This window comes from Sarcophilus harrisii, chromosome 2 (genome assembly GCF_902635505.1).
Source record: "Sarcophilus harrisii chromosome 2, mSarHar1.11, whole genome shotgun sequence".
Lineage (NCBI taxonomy): Eukaryota > Metazoa > Chordata > Mammalia > Dasyuromorphia > Dasyuridae > Sarcophilus > Sarcophilus harrisii.
The window spans coordinates 32,252,926-32,277,823 of NC_045427.1; the positions used below are offsets into that span (position 1 = coordinate 32,252,926).

The window sequence follows — 24,898 nt, forward strand, 5'->3', positions numbered from 1 at the left end:
GAATTTGGCAGACAAGCCAAACAGAGATGACGCTTAGTTCTGTGGGCAATGGGAGTTTGCTGGGTAAGGGGAGGCCATGGTCAGAGCCTGCCTTTAGGAAAGTCACATGGACAGCGAGATGGAGACTGGGCCAGGCTAGGCCGAGACGGACTGAGAAGTGATGCAGGAGCCCTCTGGAGAGGAGGAGACCTGAGCGGGGACAGTGGCTGTGGGTGAGCAAGAGGAAGGGGTGTGTGGGCCCAGGACAGGCAAGGACTGCTCACTGACTGGCAGGACGGGGTCAGTGGAGACCAGGAGCTGGAGGTGACCAGAAGGACGGACCTTGGACATCAGGCTGGGCTGGAAATGTCCACTGAACAGCAGGCTGGGCCGGAGGTGTCTGGGAGAGACATTGCTTGAAATGTCCAAAAGGCAACTGGGCCCATGGAACTGCGGCTCGGGAGAGGAGTGGGCTGTATAAATAGATCTAGGAATCATCTACCTAGAGAGGATAATTAAGCCCACAGGGGATACTAAGAGAATAGAGAAATAAGAGGGGGAGTGGAGGACAGAGCCCTGGAGGCCAAGCCCAGCTGGCAGAACTGACATGGAGAAGGACACAGCAAAGCGGCAGGCAAGGGACAGCATGATGAGGATCTGATCCTGGGAGGAGCGTGTCCAGGGGGAGTGGGGAAGTGGCAGTGATCCCCGAGGATGAGGACGGAGCACAGGCTGCTCTCTCAGGACCTTCCGATACAAGTTTCTAGATCACATTGCCCACTGTGGACATAGCTTTCTGGCTTATCAGGAGAGATGAATGCTAGCTTGCCTCCAAGACCGCTCCCCCATACCTCACACCAGGCTTTGTCACAAAGAACAAACCCCAAACTTCTTTGTCCATTACCTATTGGGGAGACGGATTCTTTTGATGGCATAATTGCAATCATCAACTTTGTTTCTAGCTTCAAAGACTACTCCAAATCCTCCACGACCCATACACTGGATTGGTTCAAAATCCGTTAGATATCTGAAAAGGAAATTTTAGCAATATGTTTTAAAAAGAGAAAATGCAGGAACAAAGAATCCAAATCTACACCCTTGGGGGATTACCCATAAGAAGCCTAAAAGCTGCAGGCTCTCCTCCTACCCACCCCACGGATGGTTCACTTTTTTCTTCTCCACAGAGAAATACACGACCACCATTTTGGGCTACTTAATTCCTACAAGGTATCCACATGGAAGAGAAAGTGAGAATAGTCCTTTGTTACCTTCGGAATGTCAAGAATCCATGATTTCCCTGATGTGGGCACTTCCTCCCACCACCAATGCAGATCACAACCTCTCTAGGACAGACAGTCCTTGAGCTGCTGGGGCTCCTTATGATGAACCTCCCCACCTAATGCTGCCCCTAAACAACTTCAATGTGATCCATCACTGAGCCCATAGCTGGAGGCTTCTCAGTGGGGAGTGGAGGGGGTGCCAGAGCTTGCCCTCCACCGCTCAGCCTTTGAGAACCCAGTGTCACCCCCACGTGACGATGAAGAGGATGGATGTCATCATGACCTTTAAAGTTTTATACCCCCTTGTCTTCTATGTCAAAAACTTTAAACCAATAATGGTCAGAAAGATAAAATTATTGATATTGAGCAAAATAGGATTTTACACATTAGTTCTTGCCCTTCATGTCACAGATGAGGAAATCAAATATTAAGTGATGTGCCCAAGAAAGTGGCCTGTGTCCAGACGCACTTTATAAATGATGAAAAATGACATTGCCACAGATGCTATTGCTATCTGAATTCCAAAGCTACAAACACACATCCTGGCTGTCTGAAGCCTTTCACCATCTCTCTGCAAAGCAAACGTTCCTCTTTGGGAATCTGAAAATGAGCTTCCATCTCACTGGGAATCACTTCTCCTTGTGGTAATGCTCACCTGGGCTCTTCTGTCCCATGGACCCACGGCACAAACGCAAATTCCTCGGCTCTCTACAGGCTCGTGCCCTGACTCTCACTGCAGCTTTGAAACAGGCAGTTTGCTTAAGTGCTTTTCAGGAGAGTTGTCGCCTTCTTTGTCTTGCCAAAGGGCCCCAAATGGATTTCGTTCCATTATATCAGAACTATTTTTAGCTGAAGATCTTTTTTTGTACAAAAACTTTTCAATTTGATATAATCAAAACTTTCAATTTTGTAGTCAATAGTGATCTCTAGTTCTTCTTTGGTCATAAATTCCTTCCTCTTCCACAGGTCTGAGAGGTAAACTATCCTATGCTCTTCCAATTTATTTATGATCTCATTCTTTATGCCTAGATCATGAACCCATTTTGACTTTATCTTGGTGTATGGTGTTAAGTGTGGGTCAATGCCTAGTTTCTGCCATACTAATTTCCAATTTTCCCAGCAATTTTTGTCAAATAATGCATTCTTATCCCAAAAACTGGGGTCTTTGGGTTTGTCAAACACTAGATAATTAAGGTTATTGGCTGTTTTGTCCTTTGAACCTAACCTATTCCATTGATCAACTAGTCTATTTCTTAGCCAATACCAGATAGTTTTAGTAACCGCTGCCTTATAATATGATTTTAGATCTGGTACAGCTAGGCCACTGACTAGTGATCTAATGACTAGTCCTACTCAACACTGCCACATGGTGGCGGAGCAGTGTACCAGATGCACCCTGAAGTCCCCCTCCCACTCAGGATTTTCTCATCTACAGCACGGTCCTGATGATCACAAACACTAGATTCAGCTTCCGTGGGCAAAGGAGCAAAGCTGCATCCCACACTGCAACTAGTGATGTTCAAAATAGGAGTCCCTGGTCAAGAAGGGATAGAAGAGAGCCATGTGCCCGCCTAACAATCCATCCCTTCCCCTGCCAAAACCATCTTCAATCAGTGTCCTGCTCATGGAAGCCACAATATGGAAGACACCACTAGGCAGACATTGTTCATCTCTTGAAAAGAGATAATTATCACCTTTTACTCAAGGTAATCTTTACAATGATTATAAAGGCCCATGAACCTGCCTATCCCCAAATCACTACCAAACTTGCCCTTATTCCAGACCCCTCATGTCGACTGCTTGACTGAGGGGTCCTTCAGAATTCACACTTCCCTTTTCCGAGATCTTGGCTGTTGTCCATCTGATGACCTTTTCTCAGTCACTAAACCCCAGTGCAGCTTTTGGACCCGCTGGTCGCCCTGGATTCTCCTCAGGGTCCACCTCTTCCTTCTCAGTCTCCTTTCCCGGATCCGCATCTGTCTCCCGTTCTTTAAGTGCTGGGCTCCCCAATATTCTACTCTAGGCCTTCTCTATGTACCAGCTCTCATCGTGCCAACCTTTACCTCTGTCCCGATGACTTCCACCTGTGTGTATACAGCCTCAGACCTGTCACTTCTCGGCTGTTGTATTTCCCATAAACAAACTCACTACATCCCCAAAAAGAAGCTCACTCTTCTTCCACTTGAGCCTTCCTCTCTCACACACTTTCCTAATTCAGTCGAGATGCACAACCTCAGACAGCCACAAAATCACAGAAATGGTCATAAAGAACTCAGCAGTCCTTCTGGTCTAACCTCCGCATAAAAGGACCACTATAAGACACTGACCAGCCAGTATCCAGTCTCTCCTGAAGACCCCCAAGAGAAAGACGCTATCAGCTCCTTAAGCAGGGGACAGTTCGACCTGTTAGGAAGCCTTCCTCAGCGCCCAGCCTCAATGGGCCTCTTTTCACTCTGCAGTCTGATCTCCCCTCTAGCTTTGGAAATACTTGAGCACAGCTGTCGCCCTTCCTGCTTCCCTCCAGAGCCTTTACTTTCCTAAACTGCCTTCGTCCAGCCTTGACTCATGGCCATGCTGACTGCCCTCTCTGGGTACCAAAGTACTCAGAACCAGCTCCTCCAGGTGAGGTCCAAGCAGGGCAGCTTGCAGTGGGACTCTCACCTCTCACTGACTGCCAGCCGCATCCCAGGACTGACTCATACTGGGGCCCACCAAGACCTCCACCATCCTAGTTTCTGCTTCGAGGACTGTCACATTCTCCTAACTTCCCCCAGCTTCTAGCCCCTCCTATCTCCAAAGCAGGTTCCACTCAGCTGCCAACCTAATCTTCCTAAACACAAGCTATTCTCCTGCTCAAGGGCTTTCAGTGGCTCCCTATCTTGAGAAATCAGTTAAGCTTCAACCTGCCTTTCCCAGCTTATTTGGAATTAATAGATAAGGGAATGTATGGGGATTAAGTGCCTCATTTTAGCTTTACCTATAACTGCCATCCCACAAAACTGGCTACATGAACTACTAAGGTGGCTGGACTTTCACCTTTTCCTTGTCTTTCTCCACTCCAAATGGCAAGAAGCAATGAGAAAATGAACAGATGGGCAAAGAGAGCAAACAAAGCTTGGATAATTCACTGGCTCACTGAGTGGCTCCTCAACAACCAAGCTGGTTCTACCTGAGGGTTTCTGTTATCCAATTTTCACTACTCTTTTTAACCCCCAAAAAAATCAAAGACTGAATTCAAATCCAGTAGCTACATAGTCAGTGCATCTTCCTCTGAATGTCACTTCACCACTTTCTGTAAAGGTATTTCTTGTTTCCTTAGGTAGGGGACAGCCTGGGGAGTGGGAAGAACCCTTTTGCACTGGAGGCCCAGATCTGAGCCCCAACTCTGCTCCTTCTACCTGTGCATCCTTCAGATTCTTAGTGAGGAATGAAGAGGTTCAGCTACATACTCTCTAAGGTCCTCTGACCTAGGATGTAGTTTTCTCTTCTCTGCTAAGGGATAAATTTCCTCTGTGAAAGTCCTCTCATTTTCTCACTTCTTATTTCTCACATGCAATATCAGGAGATATAAATAGTTTTTTTTAAAAGATTAAGCAGCAAAAAGGAAAAATTAATATATTCCAAACAACAAATAAATATCACCCAATAATGTTCCAGCAAAAGCAGATACAAATTTAAGTGGGTGCTATTGGGGCACAGAAGAGAATAAGTCACATTAGGTCTCATTATCATTTCTTTTCAGATATATGGATCTTCACCATATAAGAGAAACAAATAAATTTAACATTATGATTTTGGAATCCTACCTTGATGTATACCCAGAGGACTTTGAGTCAGCCCAGCTGCTTTCGCTGCTCTCGCCGCTTAGGGAGTCATATTTATTATCAGTCTGACATTGAGTTTCAGATTCCTTTCTTTGCTATATTGATGAAAAAAAAAGAGCTGTCCCATCAGCATTACTCTACAGTGCTAATAAAAACTCATAATCAAGAGTAAGAAAAATAATTCCATCCAAAATAACTATGAAATGCACCAAATATCTAAGGAGTCAACCTACTGAGACATACAGAAAATTTATATAACTACAAAACATTTCCCATAGAAATAAAGGGAAGCAAATAACTTGGAGAGATAATCACTACTCATGATCATACCAATATAATAAAAATGAAAATAATAAATAATTAATAATACATAATAATATTATCAAAGGGACACTTTTAAAGAACTAGGCAAAATAAGAGAATTCTTTTTTTTATCTTACTCAAAAGACATCAAGAATAGGAGCCAGGATGTGATTTTTATATATATTGTTATTTTTATACTTTTAGCAGCATTTCTTTTCAATGACAACATATAATCATTTTTGAAGCATTAGAATAAGAGGTTTCAAATCTCAAGGAAATAATTTTTTTTCAAAAATAAAAATGAAGGGAGCATAGCACAACTAGATATTAAATTATGTAATAAAGAAGGGTTGCCAAGACTATTTGGTGTTGGTTGTAAAACAGAAAAGTAGATCATTGAATCTAATTAGAGAAACAAGAAACAGAAGTGATCAAGGAAATAATAAATTATAAAGGAAAGCAGGCCTTTTTACTCCATGAAACTTTTTTTTTTTTTTTAAACAAAACAAAAATACCTGGGGAATCTGAAGAGTACTATCAGGTTCTGACCAACATTTTACAAACCTAATGCAACAAATTCAAAATACTTATGTGAACTAAATATAAAAATACAAGCCACAGCTATGGGTAAGGACAGAATACTTAAACAAGAAATGGAAATAAAAAGCAAAAGACAATTTTGATTACATAAAATAAAAATGTTTTTGCATAAATTAAATCAATTAAGATTGAATTAAAAAAGAAATGGTAGAATGGGAAAGTATTTCCATCAAATATTACTGGTACCTAAAATAGTGAATGGCCACAAATAAATAACACTAAGACTTTCACTTCATTAGAATAAACAGTCAAAGAATATAAAGTTTTCCAAAGAACAAACAACCAAAGACAATATGAAAACATGCTCCAAATTACCAATTGTAAAAGAAATACAAAGTAAGACAAAAACAAGGCAAAATATAAAGGTGACAAATTTTTTTTAAGGATCCATTAATAAGAGCAAATCTACTCTCACCAGAGCTTCTACATTTTACTTTTTTTCATTAAAAAATTTAAATAATAAGCCCATCAAGATAGGGCTATATATATTTGAAGTACAGCTAGTGCTGCTAATATTTGAAAAACCATTATACATTGTCAATGAAAAGAAATATTTCTAAGAATATAAAAATCAAATACTGCTCTGGTTTTCATTGTCTTTAGCATAACAATCTAAAATTCTATGATTCCACAGTAAATATATTAAGGAAGGCTATAGGTTTCCTATAAACATAAACCTTTCAAATAAAATTACTTACTCTATGAGGATTAGGGTGGAAGAGTCGGCGTACAATAAAAGTTGTTGCTATGATGCAAAACAGAATGGTCGCAACAATTTCTTTCCACCAGTGCAGGAGGAGGACAGGGTCCTTTTTCCGGATATTTTTGTTGTAATTCATATTGTCAAAAAATCTCACAGTGATCTGTGTGCTCCGTTTGTTCCTCTCTCTCTTGTAATATGGTAAATAATAGCCATTATCTTTCAAAAAAAATTCATATAAAAGATTAAGTAAAATTACTTGTACCAAGTTAGAGATTAAAAAGAAAGAAGAAATAATTACTCTTATCTTTCTATTTTAAAGGCTCCCTTCAAGCAGCTCACCTACAATCAAATATTTCATTAAAGCTGAAGGTCTATCCATTTACCACTGAACCCGTCTCAGCAGGTCTAAATAAACTAAAACAATCCAACTCATATCCCTGTTTGGTTCATTTAAGATTTTGCCAAGATGAGCTTCCCCAGGAGTTTCCTTCAATGATAAGTAACTTGATATTGAATTATCCTACCTACCCAGAGCATCAAGTGGACATCATTATTCTTTTAGGTCTTGTTGAAACCTCAACATACACTATCCCAAAATAGCCTAGAATACTTTCCTTTTCACCAGCTTTACTGAAAAAAACAAAACAAAAAAACCCCAACCCAATTATTTCCAAGCCCTAGCAGCTCACTGTCCTTCATCTAATTTCACACTAGGCTACCAAGCACATGTCCTTTCTGTAGGCCCCTGGCCGGCTCCATTTACTGTGTCTTCAAACACAAGAAAGGCCACTTGTCGGGGACTTGTGAAGGGAATTCAGGTTCTGAAACAGGATAGACCCGCTGACCTCGCTGCCCTTTCCACCTCTGTGCCTGTGATCTTCCTTCTTCTGAGGCAGCCTGGCAGAGGAGCCGGAGCTGGCCCCTACCCTATGTTGGCTACACAACCTTCCAGGGTACCCCAGGAGGCCTCAGAAACTAGGTGTTGCTGCTATTTGTTGTTCATCAGCTGTGTTTTCTACCCTATGTCAATAGAATTATAGGGTGCAACCAAAAGAAGCATGCCAACTTTGCTAAAAAATTATGCTCAAGAAAAAACAATCTCCTCTCATTGCTCTTCCTCCAAAATTTCTTTGTATTTTGCTTTAAAGCACTACCATGAGGTAATTGGACAATTATCCACCGATTCTCGTTTTTCTGTGATTTAAAGATCATAGGAGAGATAACTTGAGGATATTCACACTTACCATACGGATACTGTAAAATGGAAAGTGCACCATTACTATATTCTTCATGAGAAAATTTGTCATTACTGAGACATTTGTCAAATTCATCGGAACCCACCAAGACAGGAGTCCTAGAAGGAGAATCTACAAATAAAAGGGGAAAGGATCAATCATATGTGCTGACATGAAGGAAAACTCCCTCTGATTTAAATATTTCCAATCCCCAGTTTTTGTCAGTAGTTTTGTCCTGAATATTTCATAATTATTCATAGTGAAGAGATGTTTAAGCAGCATGTTAAAGCACACTTGATGAACCACAACATTCAGGAGAGAAACAACCCTCTGTGCAACATAACACTTTGCTACTAAAATCTGTTTGCATGAAGGTAAAAATTTAGCCTTCTGGTTCATCAGTAAAACTTGGTCATTTAGTACCTCGTAGAGAGGTGCTTAAATTGATAAAGTGTCTAAACAGTCACAGCTAAGATGGTAATGAAGAGGACTTATGAGAGACTTAAACTGTACAAGATGATACATGTTCTATTACTTACGAATTAAGGGCTTCCATTTGATTGTGGGCAGAGGAATAATTGCATTTTCATTATTGACAGATTCCAAAGCCTTTGGGTTCGTAGGAAATTTTTCTGAAATCCTGACTGATGACTGCAGGTAGAGCTGACCTCTGTACATCCCTAAAGGATAAACCAGACAACAATGACCTTTGACAATGTGAAAGAGGGTTTTTTTTTAGTTCCTCTCTCTTGAACGACATGCTAGAATCCTCTTTTCAAAGAAAAACAACATAGGACAGAAGAACTCAGATTTGGTTAATGAGTTATTCTGATGACGACAGAAAAAACTACTTCTTGCAGACCTTGGCTGATGATCAGAACTGAATTTAAAACAAATTAGTTTGTCTTTTGCTCCTTTGGGCACTGAGATGTATTTTACAAGTCTTTTCTACAAATGACCAAAAGATGAACGTGAAGTTGTATTTCTGGATTTCTCAAGTCATAATGTACTGTGATTTCCCTTTTGAGCATGTCTATATGAGCAATCAGTTATATAAGTCCATGCTTCATCCCTTCAGGAGGGCAAGGAACGTTTGGTTTTGTCTCTGGGACCTGCCAGCTTGCACCCTGAACAAAAGGGGTTTCATCAATGTTTGTCAACTCTCAGCAGAAGAGAAATTGCACTACACGGCAAATAATCAAAAGGAATTTCATCCTTTCCCCCCTCATACCTTGTCCTAATTGGAATCAGAACAAAGTGTTACATGCTTCCTAAGAAATGTTCCCTCCAAACTTTGGCCAAAGGTCCTGACCATATTCAGATTACAAAGCTTTGGAAGATGGGAATCATATGAGAAGACAGGAGAATGATGGGTCATATACAAGACTTGAGGCAAGAAAATATCTGGAACAAGACTGTGGATGCTGTGGTAGAGATTAAATCAAATAAATAAAAAGAAATGTTACGGCAAAGCTCAGGGAGGGCCCCATAAGTTAGTGGACCCAGTTAGTGCAGTTACACTATTTCCTCCAGTACTTTTTTAGTAGTACTGGCAAGTAGAAGATGACATATTATTTTTAAGAACAGTCCCCTCTCTCCCCCCCCTTTTTTTTTTTTGAAATTGCTAGAGTAATTATGGGAGAGGAAAGTTTTTATGAATATTTTTTTTTTACCAAGCCTAACTCAAATGATAATTCCTACAACTGTGAAAAGTACTATATCAAAAACTCAGGTCTTTCACAGGCCATAAAAGCATTAGCATTTTCTCCAGATTCATGGCTAAATAAATGGTTTAAAAACATGAATGTGACTTCTACATTTATTAAGCTTCTTTGGTGTTGGTCCCCACACTAGGTACAAAACAAAATTTAAACAAGACATTCCTTTCCTTCAAGGGGCTTACAAGGGGAGATATAAGTAACCCTAAAATTCTTAGCCATATCAGAATAGGAGTCAGGATACTAAATGAAAGCAGAGTCTACACTGAACAGTCTGAGACCTGGAAGTTAACTAGGAACCACAAGAACAACAATTACTTCCACTCAGCCTTACACTACAAAGTCCAGGCCTTTAGGTCCATGATCCCCATATAAAGATGTGCTTTCCCTTACCTAAGTAGACACTGTTCTCAGTGGCTCCTCGGGCTGCTTCCACAATGTCTTCTTCATCTTCCAGAATTTCACTCTCAGACGAATAACTTGTATCATCAAAGAGACTGATTGGAATGACTTTCCCATCTTTAACCAACCAGGCTGAAGCAATTGGAGTGCAAAACTGAACAAAGATAAGGTTAGTGCTGGACTTTACCATCCAAGTGGCCACAGGTGCACCTGAGTCATACAATTATCTGTTGTCTGAATTACAAAAAGATCTTGGGCCTGGAGAACCCTCCCTCCTCCCAAGAATGGTGGCCCTTTCCCCCACCAGAAACTCGGGGCAATTTTAACTCTGCCTCTTTAATACCTGATATTCCCATTCCAGATGTCCACCTTTCTTGCTAAAGGCCAGAACCTTCCAATCAGTGACGGAGACTTTTATCACGGTGTCCTGCAAGGCGGCTTCCTGTTCCTCCACATCTGAAATGATTTTAGACTCTCCTTTTTTAACACTGGATTTAAAGTTACTTTCAATAAATCCAGCTCTAGTCTCCATCTCTGGAACGTAGCGCAGTTCAAAGTGGCCAACACTGAAATTCCACCTTAAATTTACAAAAGTACATTTTAGAAATTACATTTAAGTATCAAAACTAAGCATACCGCTTTTAGCCTAAAGAAACACGTAACAAAGCTTTAAGTCTCAACAAAAGGAATTGCACCAATTTTATCTCAGAACGTGAATATATTGTTGTGCTGACTTATGTCACTAGAGGGTGCATGAGAGCTTTTAAAAAAATCACTCAAAGATGATTTAACACCTTACATTTTGAATGTGAATGGGTTTCAGACACTGATGCTCTTTCCAGCCAAATCCAGATTAAAAATGGTTTTTATGAAGTAATTGTACAAGTAACTCTAGAACCACGCCCTCTGCTATCTGCCATCTTTCTGTTTTCAAAAATCCAGTACTGAATTTGAAGCCAAAGGATATGGATAAATTTGTATGAGCCCCTAACTTCTCTGTTTTCCACTTTCCACACCTGATGACTTGTAAGGTCCTTAGCTTTAAAACCTTCATGCATCTGTGACTTGGATATTGAGTTTTTGAACCTACCTATCCCCATAAGATAATCACACAGGCTCTTTCAATATTTAAAAAGCCACTGAAGGTGATCTGCTTATGCGATGTCGCAGGAATAAAAAACAAAAAGTAAGCATTTAAATATTGACAAGATAACTTCCGTTACTTAGCTATAAAATAACAGGGCTGGGAAATGAGTCATCCGACTACATGGCTCCTACTAAAGATTATCTTTAGAGAACAGCTCTTAAGACACAACTTCCCACTGGGGAAGCCTTGGCTGAATGACGTGACAAAGCGTAAGGTAAGTTACCAGCTGACTCAGCACTTGCCATGCAGGGATGGACTGAATTGCATCTGGAGAAGGAGGACTGATGCCCACCACCCAAAATCCCTAGCAGCCCTAGTCTGGCCCGAAGGAAAAAGAAGAAACATTCGTCGTCATTCTGAGAAAAGCCTGACTTATTTTTAAATGAGCAAAACAGTGATCTCACGAGTTATTCTGCAGGCAAGTTTCAATTTAAAGGCGCTTGATGTTAGCGCTGGGCAAGTAAAAATTGGGCAGGTGGTTCAGACTGAGGGCATCTCATTCTTGTGCCTCATTGTAGTCTGACAGAAAGCACAGGCATTAACCAGGAGCTGGGCAAACTCCAGTTTTGGTCCTAACTCTGATGCGTCCTGACTGTGTGATTCTGGGCAAATCCTTAAGCTCTCGGTGTCCCAGGGAAGCCTCTAAGACAATCAGTGGTGGAGAAAGTACCAACAGGCATGGGCAGAGGAAGCAGCTCATTTGGAAGTCCCCTAGATCAAGGAAAGCACTCCCTATCCCCACATACTGTAATGTATTTGTGATATGAATGACTTATGTTTTGCAAAGAACTATGTCAGCAGCAGTAATAACACTGAGACAAGAGGCATAAAATTATCCTTCAAGACCCAGCGATGCAGTTGCCTGGTGAAAAGAAATGAGAACAATCCAATAGGTAGAACAAATTGAGCAGAAAATATGATTAACCAAGTTGTCTTTGCTCAATGAGGTAAAAAGACCACACTCTTTATGGAACACTCTGATAAATAGTCTAGACAAGCTATGCCCTACACGAGTGCTTTCATTTGAAAACACTTGGCTAGCTCTGCGACGTCATCAGTGTGCACACAGATCACAACCTCTGAGCCTAATCATCCCTTGTGCTCCCACAAATCCTCTACATGGGACACCCCAAATATCCCACAAGCTCACCCACGCTCTGGTGCTACCCCCAAGCCAAAGCTGTACGTGGGCTGCCTGATGAATGTGCACTTCCTTCTCTCACTATGCAGTTTCTGTGATATCTTTCATGGTCCTTGATTTTTCACTGGTAAAATGCTATATTGACTCACTCTGCTTCCCTTAATAACTATTTGAGTTATCATAACTCAACTGCAGTACTCTATACTTTAAACACAGAGCATCATCGGAACAATATGGATGCTAACAAGATGAACCCTCACTTCAGAGAGGTTTGAGGTAGTAAAAGCATTGTACAATTTCCCAAATGGAATCCAATCTTCTTTCCTCCTTCTATCCATTCTGGGTCCAATTTACTGTCCATCTGTAGTTACTGTCCAAGGTTGTACTGGACAAACAGTCCATCTAAGTGCATATCACAGGACAAGAAAGATTTTTATTCACTTGGCTTTTCCCTGAGTTACCACAAATTCTCGATTTAATGTGGATCTTGTCTAAGAGGCTTTGCAATGTCCTGGGGCTGAATGCAGTCAAAATAATTTTTTTTTCTTTTTTTTGTTGAGGCAATGAGGGTTAAATGACTTGCCTGGGGTCACACAGCTCAGAAGTGTTAAGTGTCTGAGGCCAGATTTGAACTTGGGTCCTCCTAACTTCAGGGCTGGTGCTCTATCCACTGTGCCACCTAGCTGTCCCAACATAATTTCTTTTACAAGAAGGAAAATCTGGAGGACTTCATCATCTAGAGAGAACTTTTTTTTCCCATCTGCACTCAGTGCCAGACAATTTCCATTTCAATGTCAAATGCCCATCTGAGAGGTACATCTCCTCCCAGTTTTATTCTTCACTCAGTATTTCCAATCAAAGTCCTCTTTGCTACTGTATCTTTCATTCTATCATTTTAATAAATGTGAAGGAGACACTTGTTAGAGAAGAATCTTTAAGGCACATTTTGATCTACCAAATATATATTTTTTTAAAATAAAGAGCCCAACAATGGGGTCTGTATTCTCAAATCTTTCAGAGAGATTTTTGACTGTAAAGGCAGTTTACTGTAGAATAGTTTTTTTAAAGCCTGCTGATTCCCTTCTTAGACACTCAAAGAAAGCTGTTAATAGATGTCTGTGGCATCCCCATAGCAGTTAAAGTATTTGCTATCCAGGATGGTTCTAGGCTCTTTCGGATTTCTTGCAGCAGTGGTTGATTTCCGTTCTCAAAGAGGACCAACATGACATCATTACGTTCATGGGTCTGACTGGCTGATTAGACCAATAAGAGCTCAGAGTCAGACACAAATAGTCCCTATGAACATTTGGGGCAGATTTTCTAATTTTGCGTTTCCTTTGGGCTAATTTAGTTCTGCTTTGTTCTTAGATCACAGACCTTCTGCAATGAGGGCCCACCACGCTGGGTGGTCCTGGGCTAGGGTCTCCCATATCATCCAAATGATTCTAAAGTTCTTAAGAGAGACCTTGACAGTGCCCTTGTATTGCTCTTTCTGACCACCTTGTGAGCACTTGCCCTGTGTGTGTTATCCATAAAGTAATTTTTTTGGCAAGTGTACATTTGGCACTTGAACAGTGTGGCCGGCCCAACAGAGTTGAGCCTTCTGCAACAGAGCTGGAACGCTGGGCAGTTTAGTTCGAGAAAAGACCTCGGTGTCTGGTACTTTATCCTGCCAGGTGATTGTCAGGATCCTCCTGAGACAATTCAAATGGAAGTGATTCAGTTTCCCAGCATGGTGCTGGCAGACTGTCCACGTTGTGTGCCTGTGAAATCTTAGTTAAATTACTTGGGAAACAGAGCTGGCCTGTATTAATGTCTGTGATTTCGTCCATCCAATTTTTCAGCCTATTTAAATGATTTATGTTCAAGGTTTTTTTTTTTAACTGCACTCCATAGTGTGGCATAAGAGACAGAATTCTGGGCAGGGTCATTCAGGCCAGGGCTAAAATTCTACCTCTTCTTACACTTACTAACAATATGGCCACGGACCAGTCATTAACCCATCTGTGTCCAAAGCAACTCAGGAAGATTGTCAGTTATCTCTCTGAATTGGGAAGAAAGTCCCCGTACCCATGAAATCCCTGCCATTTCATGGGTTGATGTATATTCTTATTGAAGGCCTTCTGATCTGCTAAGTGGCAAAAAGTGCCGGGCCCAGGGTCAGGAAGGCCCAAGTTCAAATACAGCCTCAGACACTTGCCAGTAACCTGCTTGCCTTGTTTTATAAAATGGTCTAATAGCTGCAGGATCGTGAGGGTCAAATGAGATAACAAACACCAGCGTTGGACACAAAGTGAGCCCTATGCAGGCTCTGCCATGCTGCTGCTCGCCCTGCAGACAGACAGCTGAACCAGCACCCCACCCTCCAACTCTGTGCTAACCAGCCGTCTCTCTCATTTTTCGGTGCTCTCCCAGGAGCCGCCCCCGGCATGCAGCCCACAAACGTTACTCCAGTGCCATCTTTCCACCTGATTCTTCCCCCTCTTGCCCTCTGTCTGCCCTGACGCCACCAGGTACCGAAGCACCTGTGGACTCAGCTCGGACACGCCTCCCCGTGTCCTCACCCCGGGCCACAGATGCTGCGCCCATGCTCCTTTCACAAACGCTCCCACCAATCAACAAGCTAAGGGCCCCCCGAAGGGCCCATCACACAACTGAGCAAGCTGCAGGCTCTCCTGCCTCCCTTCCAGGAGGACCTACCACCCATCCCTTTCTTAGGCTTCTTTGACAATGAGACTCTCAAGAATGATGTGATTTGGGGGCAGCTAGGGGGCGCAGTGGGTAGAGCATCAGCCCTGAAGTCAGGAGGACCTGAGTTCAAATCTAGTCTCAGACTCTTAACATTTCCTAGCTGTGTGAGCCTGGGCAAGTCACTTAACCCCAACTGCCTCAGAAAAAAGAAAGAAAAATTAAAAGAATGATGTGATTTGGCAAACAGGATGGTGAAGGCTCTCTTGCATTTATGCCAAATAAGGACTTAGAAAGGGGGTGTTTCCCTGGAGAAGAAAAAATCCAAGAGGTCCAGGGCAGATCTCTTCCCACCTGCCCAAGGATCAGACTTTGTTCTGTTTGCCACCAGAAAGTGGACTAGGAGGAAGAAGAGGATTTAGGCCTGATAAAAGAGAGAACTTCCTAATAATTAGAACTTAATAATAATAATGGAACTTGAGCATCCAGCCTCTGTTAGACATCTACAATGTAGAGTGCACAAGATTCCACTGTGCTCATCTAGTAACTATAAAAGAGCATTTCAGTTGACCGAGCAAAATACTGCTCTCTTTCAAGAACGTGTCTGCCATGCGTATGTCAAAATTATACAAGAAAGGTGCAACGAGAGAGATTTTTGATAACCTTTGAATAGAGAAATCAAGTAGAGCATAAAACGAGCCAAAGACGGTGGCCAGGGTCGTGACCAAGGATGTACGTCCAGTAGACTTCAAGTGAAGAGGAATTCCATGACAGCATCAAAGTCCTCCCCACGTTCTTTGTACGTGACACGGCGCTAACTGCTACCCAAGCCCTGAGTCTCCTGAAGGAGATCTATGATCCTCCAGAGTTTGGTCTAATTATTCATACCCAAGAAAACCAAGTGGAGGAAAAGTGCCTGTTATTCATGCTATGTTATGCAAAAGATCAAACAACCTGTAAAAGTCTAACCATCAACTTTTACATCTTGGACAGGCGGCAAGAGATAATGAATTTAGCCTGGAATAGAACAGAAAAAGAGTGGTCTGAACTGCCTGTGGGAAACTGAAACATGGGGTCATCTCTGCTAGAAGAATAATGCTGAATGAATGCAAGTTGTGAAACTGCTTGACCACCAGAAGCTGAGTCCCCTTCCAAGTGTAATGGAGAGGTGTGTAGTGTGTTTAAGCAAGCAGCAACATATAGCCATATGCCACCCACCTGAGATGAGCCCTCTAACTGTGTGCTAGAGACAGTCCTTGAGCCACTAGCTATTAGCCCTCGGCAAGCCAAACCTCTAAAAAGTAATGTTTGACTTCTGGTCTTACACACAATTCTGGATAGTAACAAAACACCCCCTACTAATACACACTTCTCATGGCCGCTCCGTGGTCCCACGGCCCTGACTGTTTTCTGTGTTCGATGCAGAAGAAGAATGTCTTCTTGTTCCAACTCCTCATCATCCCATCGGCGACAGCCCATGGCTGAACAAATATACTTCACCTGAAAAGCAGTAAGCCATCAAAACAATAAGGCACTAATATTCACAGGGGACAGATAAGAAAAGAATAGAAAAAGTAATAAAATTCTTTGAATCAGAATAAGAGTAGCAACAACTCAAACAGATAGTATTGAAGGTATGCAAAGTATTTTACTGATTCATTTAATTTAATCCTCACAATGATCCTATGAGATGGGGGTTATTATTATGATCTTCATTTTAGAGGAAACTGGGATCAAGTGGTTTTCCCAGAATCACATCAAGTTAGTGTCTGAGCTGGATTTGAAGCCAGGTCTTCTTGAATGTTAATCCAGTGTTCTATTTCCTAGTGTGTTGCCTTCTCAATAATAGTTTTACTACATGTTTTCAGTCAGATTATTTCACTTGGCACTCACTGTAACTCTGTGAGGGAAGGAGAGTAAGTGTTCTTATCCTTCTTTCACAGAAACAGGTCTTTAGGAGTGAGGAGATGTTACCACATCAGTAAAAAATAAATCTCAAGAATGTTGTTATAGCATATGTGTTGGTGGTGTCCTCAGACACCTAGTGTAACAGCTTAAAAATGTCTCCACATTTTTGCAAAGAAAGCACCTCAGCAGCACTAAATGAAAACCGTCCAAAAAAGAAAAAAGAGAAGAAAAACCTAACAACAATAACAAAACAAAAATGCCCTATTACAGCACCAGCTAATGTAATGGCACCTGGAATCACAAAGACGAGGATTCCTAGATTTGGAAGAGTCCCCAGAAATCACCGTGTCTTCCCTTGTCCTCCATGACACAAGTGAGGACAAACAGACTCAATGGAAGTGAAGTGACCTTCTTGGGATCAGGCCGGAGCACAGCTCAGGAGGGCAGGAGGTCCCAATCTCCCCCAGGTGCCCTGGTGTGGGGCAGGAAAGGCACAGCAAGGAGACACTTCCACCCTCTCATAAAGTTGGAAATGAAGGCGGGTGACAACATTCTCAACTATGGATTCTCTGCATGTGGACTTGCCCTTTCTAGTGAGAGTCATCCTTATCTTGTGGCTTACAAACCACACAGTTAAAGGATTAAGAAGAGAAGGGCAGTTTTGGAGCGTCTAAATCTTTCCAATCAGCTCTTGCTGCCAGAGATGTTCTAATTTATACTTCTAGACATGGTCTCTAGGTCGCTGTTCTTGGTCTGTAGGATAATGGGTTTATTTATTTATTTTTTAAAAAGTTTTCTTAATCTTACAAATTTCTTGTTAGAATAAATGAGAACTCGTACAATAAAAGCATACCTCAAAGCACACTCTGCTCACTCTGTATTCAAAAGAATATAGAACACTCAACTGCAAGCATCTCTCATCTTCAGTACTGTGTCCTTTTGTGCCTTCATCACATCTACTCACTCACCTTTCCACTGTGTGCACTTAGCCCATATGTGGTGAGAGACTTTCCTCCAACCAAAACAACATCGTCTCCAAATTTATACGATGACTCCAGCAGAGACTCCACTGTGAAAGGAACTGCTTCCATACTTTCCCGTTCTCGGTCCCACTGGAAGAGGTCTCCATCCAGGGAAGGAATGATCATCTTATTGCCAAACACCTAAAACAGTAACATTACTTTTTAAAAGTCTGGAAGTTTAAAACAAAGCTATTAGTGGAGGGTTGGGTCAATTTGACAAAATATCAAACTATGGGCATGAATATTAGGAAAATTAAATAGAGCTATCTAATGTGTTTCATTTTAAAACTACCACTATGTTGGGCAATTATGAGATTGCTTCAAGAACAGACTACTCTTGAATATGGGTTATGACCCTAGACTGAGATCTTTTGAAAGGAAAAAAAAATGTATATAATGTATAAATTAAAAAGTCACTTAGACTATAAAAATCCAATTTTGGGGAAAATATACAGATTTTTTTCAGACCAATATGGTAAGTGCTACCCATTTTCCTCAAAAAAAAACAAAAACCCCAACCCCCCCAAAAAAACTCAGATATCTTTATTAAAATTAATAACTTGAGTAATTTTTCTTCTTTTAACAAATATTATACAAAGTTAGCATATGTAAGTCGTTACTAAACAAGGAAGGATTACAGATCAGACTACATTGCTTATGCAATTTCTTCTAAATAAGATCCAACAGAAAATAACATTTAGTCACAAATGTTAGTCTACCCCAAATTTTATTTACTGTTCCTTAGATACTATTTTCAAGTTCATAATAAAAATTTAGTTTAGCTTTATCATACTTGAAGGAAAACCAGGTATTCTCTTCCTCATCTGGTTCAGTTGAAACACATTCTAAGCATAAATAGCACTTGGCTCCTTATGTCCCCATACTTAGGTACCAGTTAGAACCACTGATAGAGTCTAAGATTCTGATTTCTTTTTTCATAATTACAAAAAGAAGTCAATAAATTCAAAAGAAAAATGTACTATTCCCCACACTTTAGAAATAGAAAGCATCACATTCTCAAAGAAAACATTAATAGAAGAAGAGTACTGAGAACCCAGAGTTCCCAAGCACAAAGGAGTTCTAGAGTTGTTTATTTTTGAAACGTTTTGTTTATTAGGTTTCATATGATCAAAATAGAACAAGGTATGAAAGTGACAGAGAGGCAGAATTTCCTAAAATAGGAAATGGTATAGTTTCTGTCAGTCAGTAGAAGGGCCATTCAATGTACAATCATCTTCCCAGAGGCAGAAGCAGTTTGGTACAAAAGTCCGGGCGCTGGACTTACAACTCTGAAGCAAGTCACAAAAAAACCTCAATTTCTTAATCTATGAAAAAATGATTATTTCATCTACCTCCCAAGCATTACTGCGAGGATCAAATGTGGTGATTTGTAACCCTTAAGTACTAGATAAATGTCCATAATTACTTTACACAGATAGAAGAAGTCAACATGGTAATAGGGCTCCAAGACTGAATCCTGGAGAGAGAATATCAGACATTTGCTAGACTTCTGACCAACTGCGAGGAAAGGCAGACAAGATTTAAAACAACAGCAACAACAACAAAAAAAACCCATTTATTAAGAGCTTCCTGAATCGCAACGAGGCAGAGTGGACAGACGGCCTTGAAGCTGGGGTCAAGGTCCAGCTTGGACACACGCTGCCTTTGCCACTATGAGCAAGTCTCTCCCTCTAGGTCTTCAAGGGACTCAAAGCCTCTCAGATTACAAAGGGAGCTAAGTCAGCCTCCCTTTGTTAGATGACAAAGTCAGCCTCCAAAAAGATCTTGACAGAATTAAAGCTGCTGCTCCAGTCTACTAAGGTGATAGGTAACAAAGCAGGGAGTGGACAACAAACACAGCCTCGAGACAGCCGTGTGCTCTTTGGGCACTGACATATTTCTGGACCCAGGGAGCCTAACCTAACCAAGCTAGACACACAGACTTTTTGTTTATCTTGTAGGAAGACAATCACTGGCTCCACAAAAGTAGAGAAAGCCAGCAAGGAAAAGAAAAGTGTGGAGAGAGAAGAGAGGGTCAAGGAGAGAAACTCGGTCTGCCACATTAATGGGCAGATGGAGGAAGAGAAGCTGGTGAAGAAAGCGGAAAAGGAAAGGGAGAGGTAGGATTTGGTGATAAGGTAATCAGGGTCCTCACCATGACAAAATGGTTAAACAGATTTCCGGAGGGTGGGAGAGGGAAAAAAAAGAGAAGGGAGGGGAAAGAGGAAGAGGAGGGAGGAAGAAGTCTCCACTTGTGAGACAGGTGCCTCAAGCATGATTATTTCCACACCACAAATGAAAAAATGGAAACTCAGAGATGAAAAGATGTGCTCAGGGTCTCACAGTAAGCACCAGAGCTCTGCCAACTGCAAGACCAGCATTCATTCCAAGAAGCCATGGGGCCTCCCCAGAAGCCTGGCAGCCAAGGGCAAGACTCGGGTCTACTGGTAAAGGAAGCAGGGTTGAAGTTTTTGGTTGGGTTGCTGGAAAGCAAAGCTTCGGTCTGCAGAGGTTTATCCAAGAAGGAAGACCACCTTGACATCTCCTTGGGATTAAGTAAAAAAAGTCCATTAGGAGTGCTATGGTACCGCTGAGGGATCTAATAACTGGATTTTCTGATGCAAGGTCCTCCTGGTGTAGCAGAAGGATTTATAGTAATTAACTCTAAGTTAGACTCCTGACTCAGCCACTTCTCAGCTACAGGAGAAATGTCAGCTGAGCATCAGTTTACTCATCTATGAGACAAGGACAATGGGGACTCACTTCATAGATCCCTTTCAAGACTCACACTCACGCTGAGGTGGGCTGGGCAGAGACGGCGGTCTCCATTCCTTAGGTTTGCCAGCCAGAGCCAGAAGTCAAACCCAAGGCTCCTGCTGGCAAGCCCAGACTTATTATTACCACATCTCCCTTGGAAACCACAAGTACTACTGAGGAAAAGCTGTTCCAGTAGAAAGTTCTCCTCTCTCATGCTTCTTCCCTTTATTTTTTGTTTTTGTTTTCTCCAACGGAAATCTTTCCAAAATGGATCATAGCTTTCCTTCCTAACTCTGAGTCATCACCAGAAACAAAGAATTCCACAATCTGAACCAGAAAGTATCCTGATGGCATCTAGTCCAACTTGTTTATTTTCAGAAGGAGGAAGCAGGCCGGAGCAGTGCCAGAGGCAATATTCGAAGCCAGGTCCCATCTCCAAAGTCAATGCTCTGAACTAATTGGCCCGACACTTAGTACCCATTACTGATGACTCCATCCTTGCTTCTGCCTCCTGCCTCCCTTGTGGGACACCAGCCACCATGGCTTATTGTCCTGCCTCTCCTGCCAGCCCCCTATCAGTCAGCAAGCCCTCCCTGAGAGCCTGTGGGCCCTGGCCCATGAATGTTGCCACATTCTGACATGGCAGGCGTGATGGATCACGGGTGTGAATGGACACAGAGAAGTCACCCAAGATAATCAGCAATGACAAGCGGAAGGAACAACTGCCCACCAAAAATCCGAGGTAACCCTCAGAGCAGCCTGAAGTTCAGGCAGTCCTCGAGTGGGAGACAGGAGGGGATGCCCCATTTCCCCTTTGTGGAGGGCAGGGGGCCACAGGTGAGACAAGTGGGGCCAAAGTGGGGCAGATGGGCCTGAGGTAAGATGGGAGGAGGGATGGGGAGCCCACATGGCACAACTTCCACTGACAGCCATGCTAACTTGTTTCCCCCTATCTGTCATGTGGGAAGGCTCTCTAGAAAAGGGCAGGGGGGGAGACGGAGTGGCCCCTGATGCCAGGCTCCAGACACCCCGAACCCTAGCTCAGAGGAAGGTGGGGGGTTAACAAGTCACAGAGAAGTCAGCACAAATGAGGAAGAATGAGGTTTAGGGATGGAGTGAATCACAGACCCCTTACTAGGAAGACTGGAGGTGAGGAGGCGGCCCAGTCCAAAGTGGCAGCAGCACTCAGCATTGCTGAGGGAGATTGGCTCACAGAGCTGAGTGATGGAGAACGAGCAATCAGACCGGAAAGGAAGGCTGGAAGCAGATTGCGAAGGACTTTGAGCTCTAGGAGGGCATGCACTTTATCCCAGAAGCCTCTGAGACTTAATGAGGAGGCAAGGCCCATGTCTACCTCCACTCAGGAAGGGCAGGGCAGGAGATCCTTAGAGGGCCTGAAGGAGGCTGGCCAGGCCAGAGTGGAGCAGAGGCCAGCTGCAGGAGATGTGGAAGAGGGAGAATATGGCCAGCACTGGTCCGGGCCGAGCCAGGACCGGCACACCCTCAGTGAATGCTGACTGACAACTGCCTGAGCACAAGAGGAGAATGGTGGGTGTATCGAGGATGACTTTTAGGTTGTAGATCTGGGAGATGCAGAATCAGGGCCGGGAAACCAGATCCCAGGCCTGCTGTAAATGAGTGAAGACAATGAGCCAACTGCATGGAAGCCCGTCCTAGGAATAAAGCGCATGAGCGTTAGCGAGGCTGGTTTGGCAGTGCAGAGGCCTTTTGGCGAATTTCGGTGGTCTGTTAAGGACGCTAACATTACAGCAAACAGAGAGGTTGTGAGTGTGGTGGATAAGTTCTCTCATTACCTTTATCCTTTCCAGGGATATCCTCATTGATAATGAGGTTGAAACACACCTTGCTAGAGTTAGCTCAGTATTGGGGAGACTCTAGGCAAAGTGTGGAGAGGAAAGGTAGGAGATTGACTCCCAAACTGAAGGTTTCCAGAGCTCCTGCGCTGACCTCATTGCTGGACGCCTGTGAAACCCAGCCAGTGTCCAGCACCCTGCCAGAAAACTGAATGGCTTCCATCTGAACTGTCTCAGGAGGATCCTGATAATCACCTGGCAGGACGTGGTACCAGTCACCGAGGTCCTTTCGCCAACTACACCGCCCAACGTTCCAGCTCTGCTGCAGAAAGAGCAACTTGGGCCGGCCACATTGTCTGAATGCCAAATGTAGACTCGCCAAAAAAAGACTGTTTTATGGAGAACACACACTGGGCAAGCACTCACAAGGTAGTCAGAAAGAGCAGTAATGCAAGGGCGCACTCAAGATTTCTCTTGAGAACTTTAGAACCGATTGCATGGCATGGGAGATCCTGACCCAAGACCACTCAGCACAGTGCGCCCTCATCAGAGAAGGGACTGTGCTCTAGGAGCAAGGCAGAATTGAATTAGCCCAGATACGTGAGATGTGCAAAGTTGGAGAATCCACCCCAAATGTTCACGGGGACTCTGTCCGACCTGTGGCCAAGCATTCCGAGCTTGGGTTCCCCTAATCAGTCACAGTCGGACACGCCATTACTCAACTCTAACATAGCGATATCATTCTGGTCTTCTGAAAACAAACTCAACAACCAACATGTTCTTAATCAAGCCAGGGCAAAACCTCAGTGTTAGCTCTAATCTCCACGAGAACAGGCATATCCCCATCCATCTTTATATCTCCAAAGCGTCCTGCACAGTGCTTTGCACAGAATGGACACTTCATCAATTAATTCTCCATGTCTCTCACAATTCAGCCCCCATCTCTCTCCATTCCCAGTCATCCCCAGAGTCCAGCCTTCAGTACGAGAGAAGCCTGACTGTCCAAGCTCAAAAACTCTTGCCCAACATCCTCTTTGTGATAGGAAAAGAGAGGCCTAAATAGGGTACAGTGTCAACTAATGGATGAAGTCTCACTATGAACACAGTCAAAGCTTCCTAAGTGGTCTCTCAGCTGCAAATTTCTCCTTTTCCCAGCCCATTCTACACACTACCAACAGCCTCAGCCATTGACCTTTCTGCAGTTGCCCCACACCTAGCCTATCAAATTCATATTCCTTATACTGACACTCAAAGCCTGCCATGAGAAGCCTCCAAGTTTATCTTGTGACTTATCTCTCACTTTTTCCCTACACTTACCTATTCTTCAACTAAACTGAACTATTCTTAATTTCCTAAATATGTCTTGTATTTATACTTTCATACCTTCTTTCTGCCTAGATTATCTCCCTCCCAACCCCAACCACTCTATGGGCAAAATCCTACCCATCCTTAAGGCTTGACTGAAACGCCACCTTTTTCATGAAGATCTCTCCTGTTCTGTTGTCCTAGGGCACTTAGGATCAGTGAGACTCATTTAATACTAGACACCTGCCTGTATGTAAGAACGGGAGGCAGGTGCTCATAGGAGGAAGATCTGAATTTGAATCTTGCCTCAGACACTTAAGTGGTGCAACCTTGGCAAGTCATTTAATTTCTCTCTCTTCCAATATGGGGATAATGAGAGCACCTATTTCCTAGGGTGGCTGTGAGCAAAGTGCTTATAAATGCCTGCTCTTCTTCTTATTGTTGTTATTATTAATATGCTCCTCCTCCTCCTCCTCCTCCTCCTCCTCCTCCTCCTCCTCCTCCTTCTTCTTCTTCTTCTTCTTCTTCTTCTTCTTCTTCTCTCTCTCTCTCTCTCTCTCTCTCTCTCACACACACACACACACACACACACACACACACACAGAGAGAGAGAGAGCTATAAGCAGTTGAATCCACAAACCATCATGAAGTACAGTACTTCTGTCTGTTCTGATGACTTTAGGATCTTTGACTACCTCAATTTTTCTGACTTTTACTAAAACTTAGTACCACCACTTTATATTTCTTATTCTCTTCCTATTTCCATTTTCTTCTTAAAAAACCACAGATATAACATACAAAGAACTTTTACATATTTCTTCTCCTAGAGATATTTTGGAAAATATCCAACTTCATGTCTGGACATTTAATGAGCTCAGCCCCCAGCCTATTGGATGTACAGCCCAAGTGTAATGTGTGACTTTATCAATTAGAATCTCCTATATAGCTCTCAGGTTACAATACCTGTACTATCGGCAAACAATAATTTATATATTTAGAACACTTTAGAGTTTATAAAAAAATTTTACAATCATTACTTCACAGATCTTCTCAACAGCCCTGTAAAGTAGCT

At 42.5% G+C, this 24,898-nt stretch overlaps 1 protein-coding gene across 2 annotated transcripts in view; it reads right to left on the reverse strand.

The window, feature by feature from the left end:
* The window catches only part of EIF2AK3 (eukaryotic translation initiation factor 2 alpha kinase 3), a 96,804-nt gene that overhangs the window by 16,794 nt on the left and 55,112 nt on the right, over window positions 1-24,898 (reverse strand). For both annotated transcript variants that reach the window (XM_031957118.1, XM_023495259.2), the window contains 9 exons: window positions 17,897-18,091; window positions 16,390-16,520; window positions 10,388-10,622; window positions 10,036-10,198; window positions 8,464-8,604; window positions 7,934-8,056; window positions 6,685-6,905; window positions 5,066-5,178; window positions 884-1,006 (listed from right to left, as the gene is read on the reverse strand). In XM_031957118.1, coding sequence (XP_031812978.1) covers window positions 884-1,006; window positions 5,066-5,178; window positions 6,685-6,905; window positions 7,934-8,056; window positions 8,464-8,604; window positions 10,036-10,198; window positions 10,388-10,622; window positions 16,390-16,520; window positions 17,897-18,076 — 1,430 coding nt within the window. In that variant the 5' untranslated portion in view covers window positions 18,077-18,091. The remainder of the gene's footprint in view (window positions 1-883; window positions 1,007-5,065; window positions 5,179-6,684; window positions 6,906-7,933; window positions 8,057-8,463; window positions 8,605-10,035; window positions 10,199-10,387; window positions 10,623-16,389; window positions 16,521-17,896; window positions 18,092-24,898) is intronic.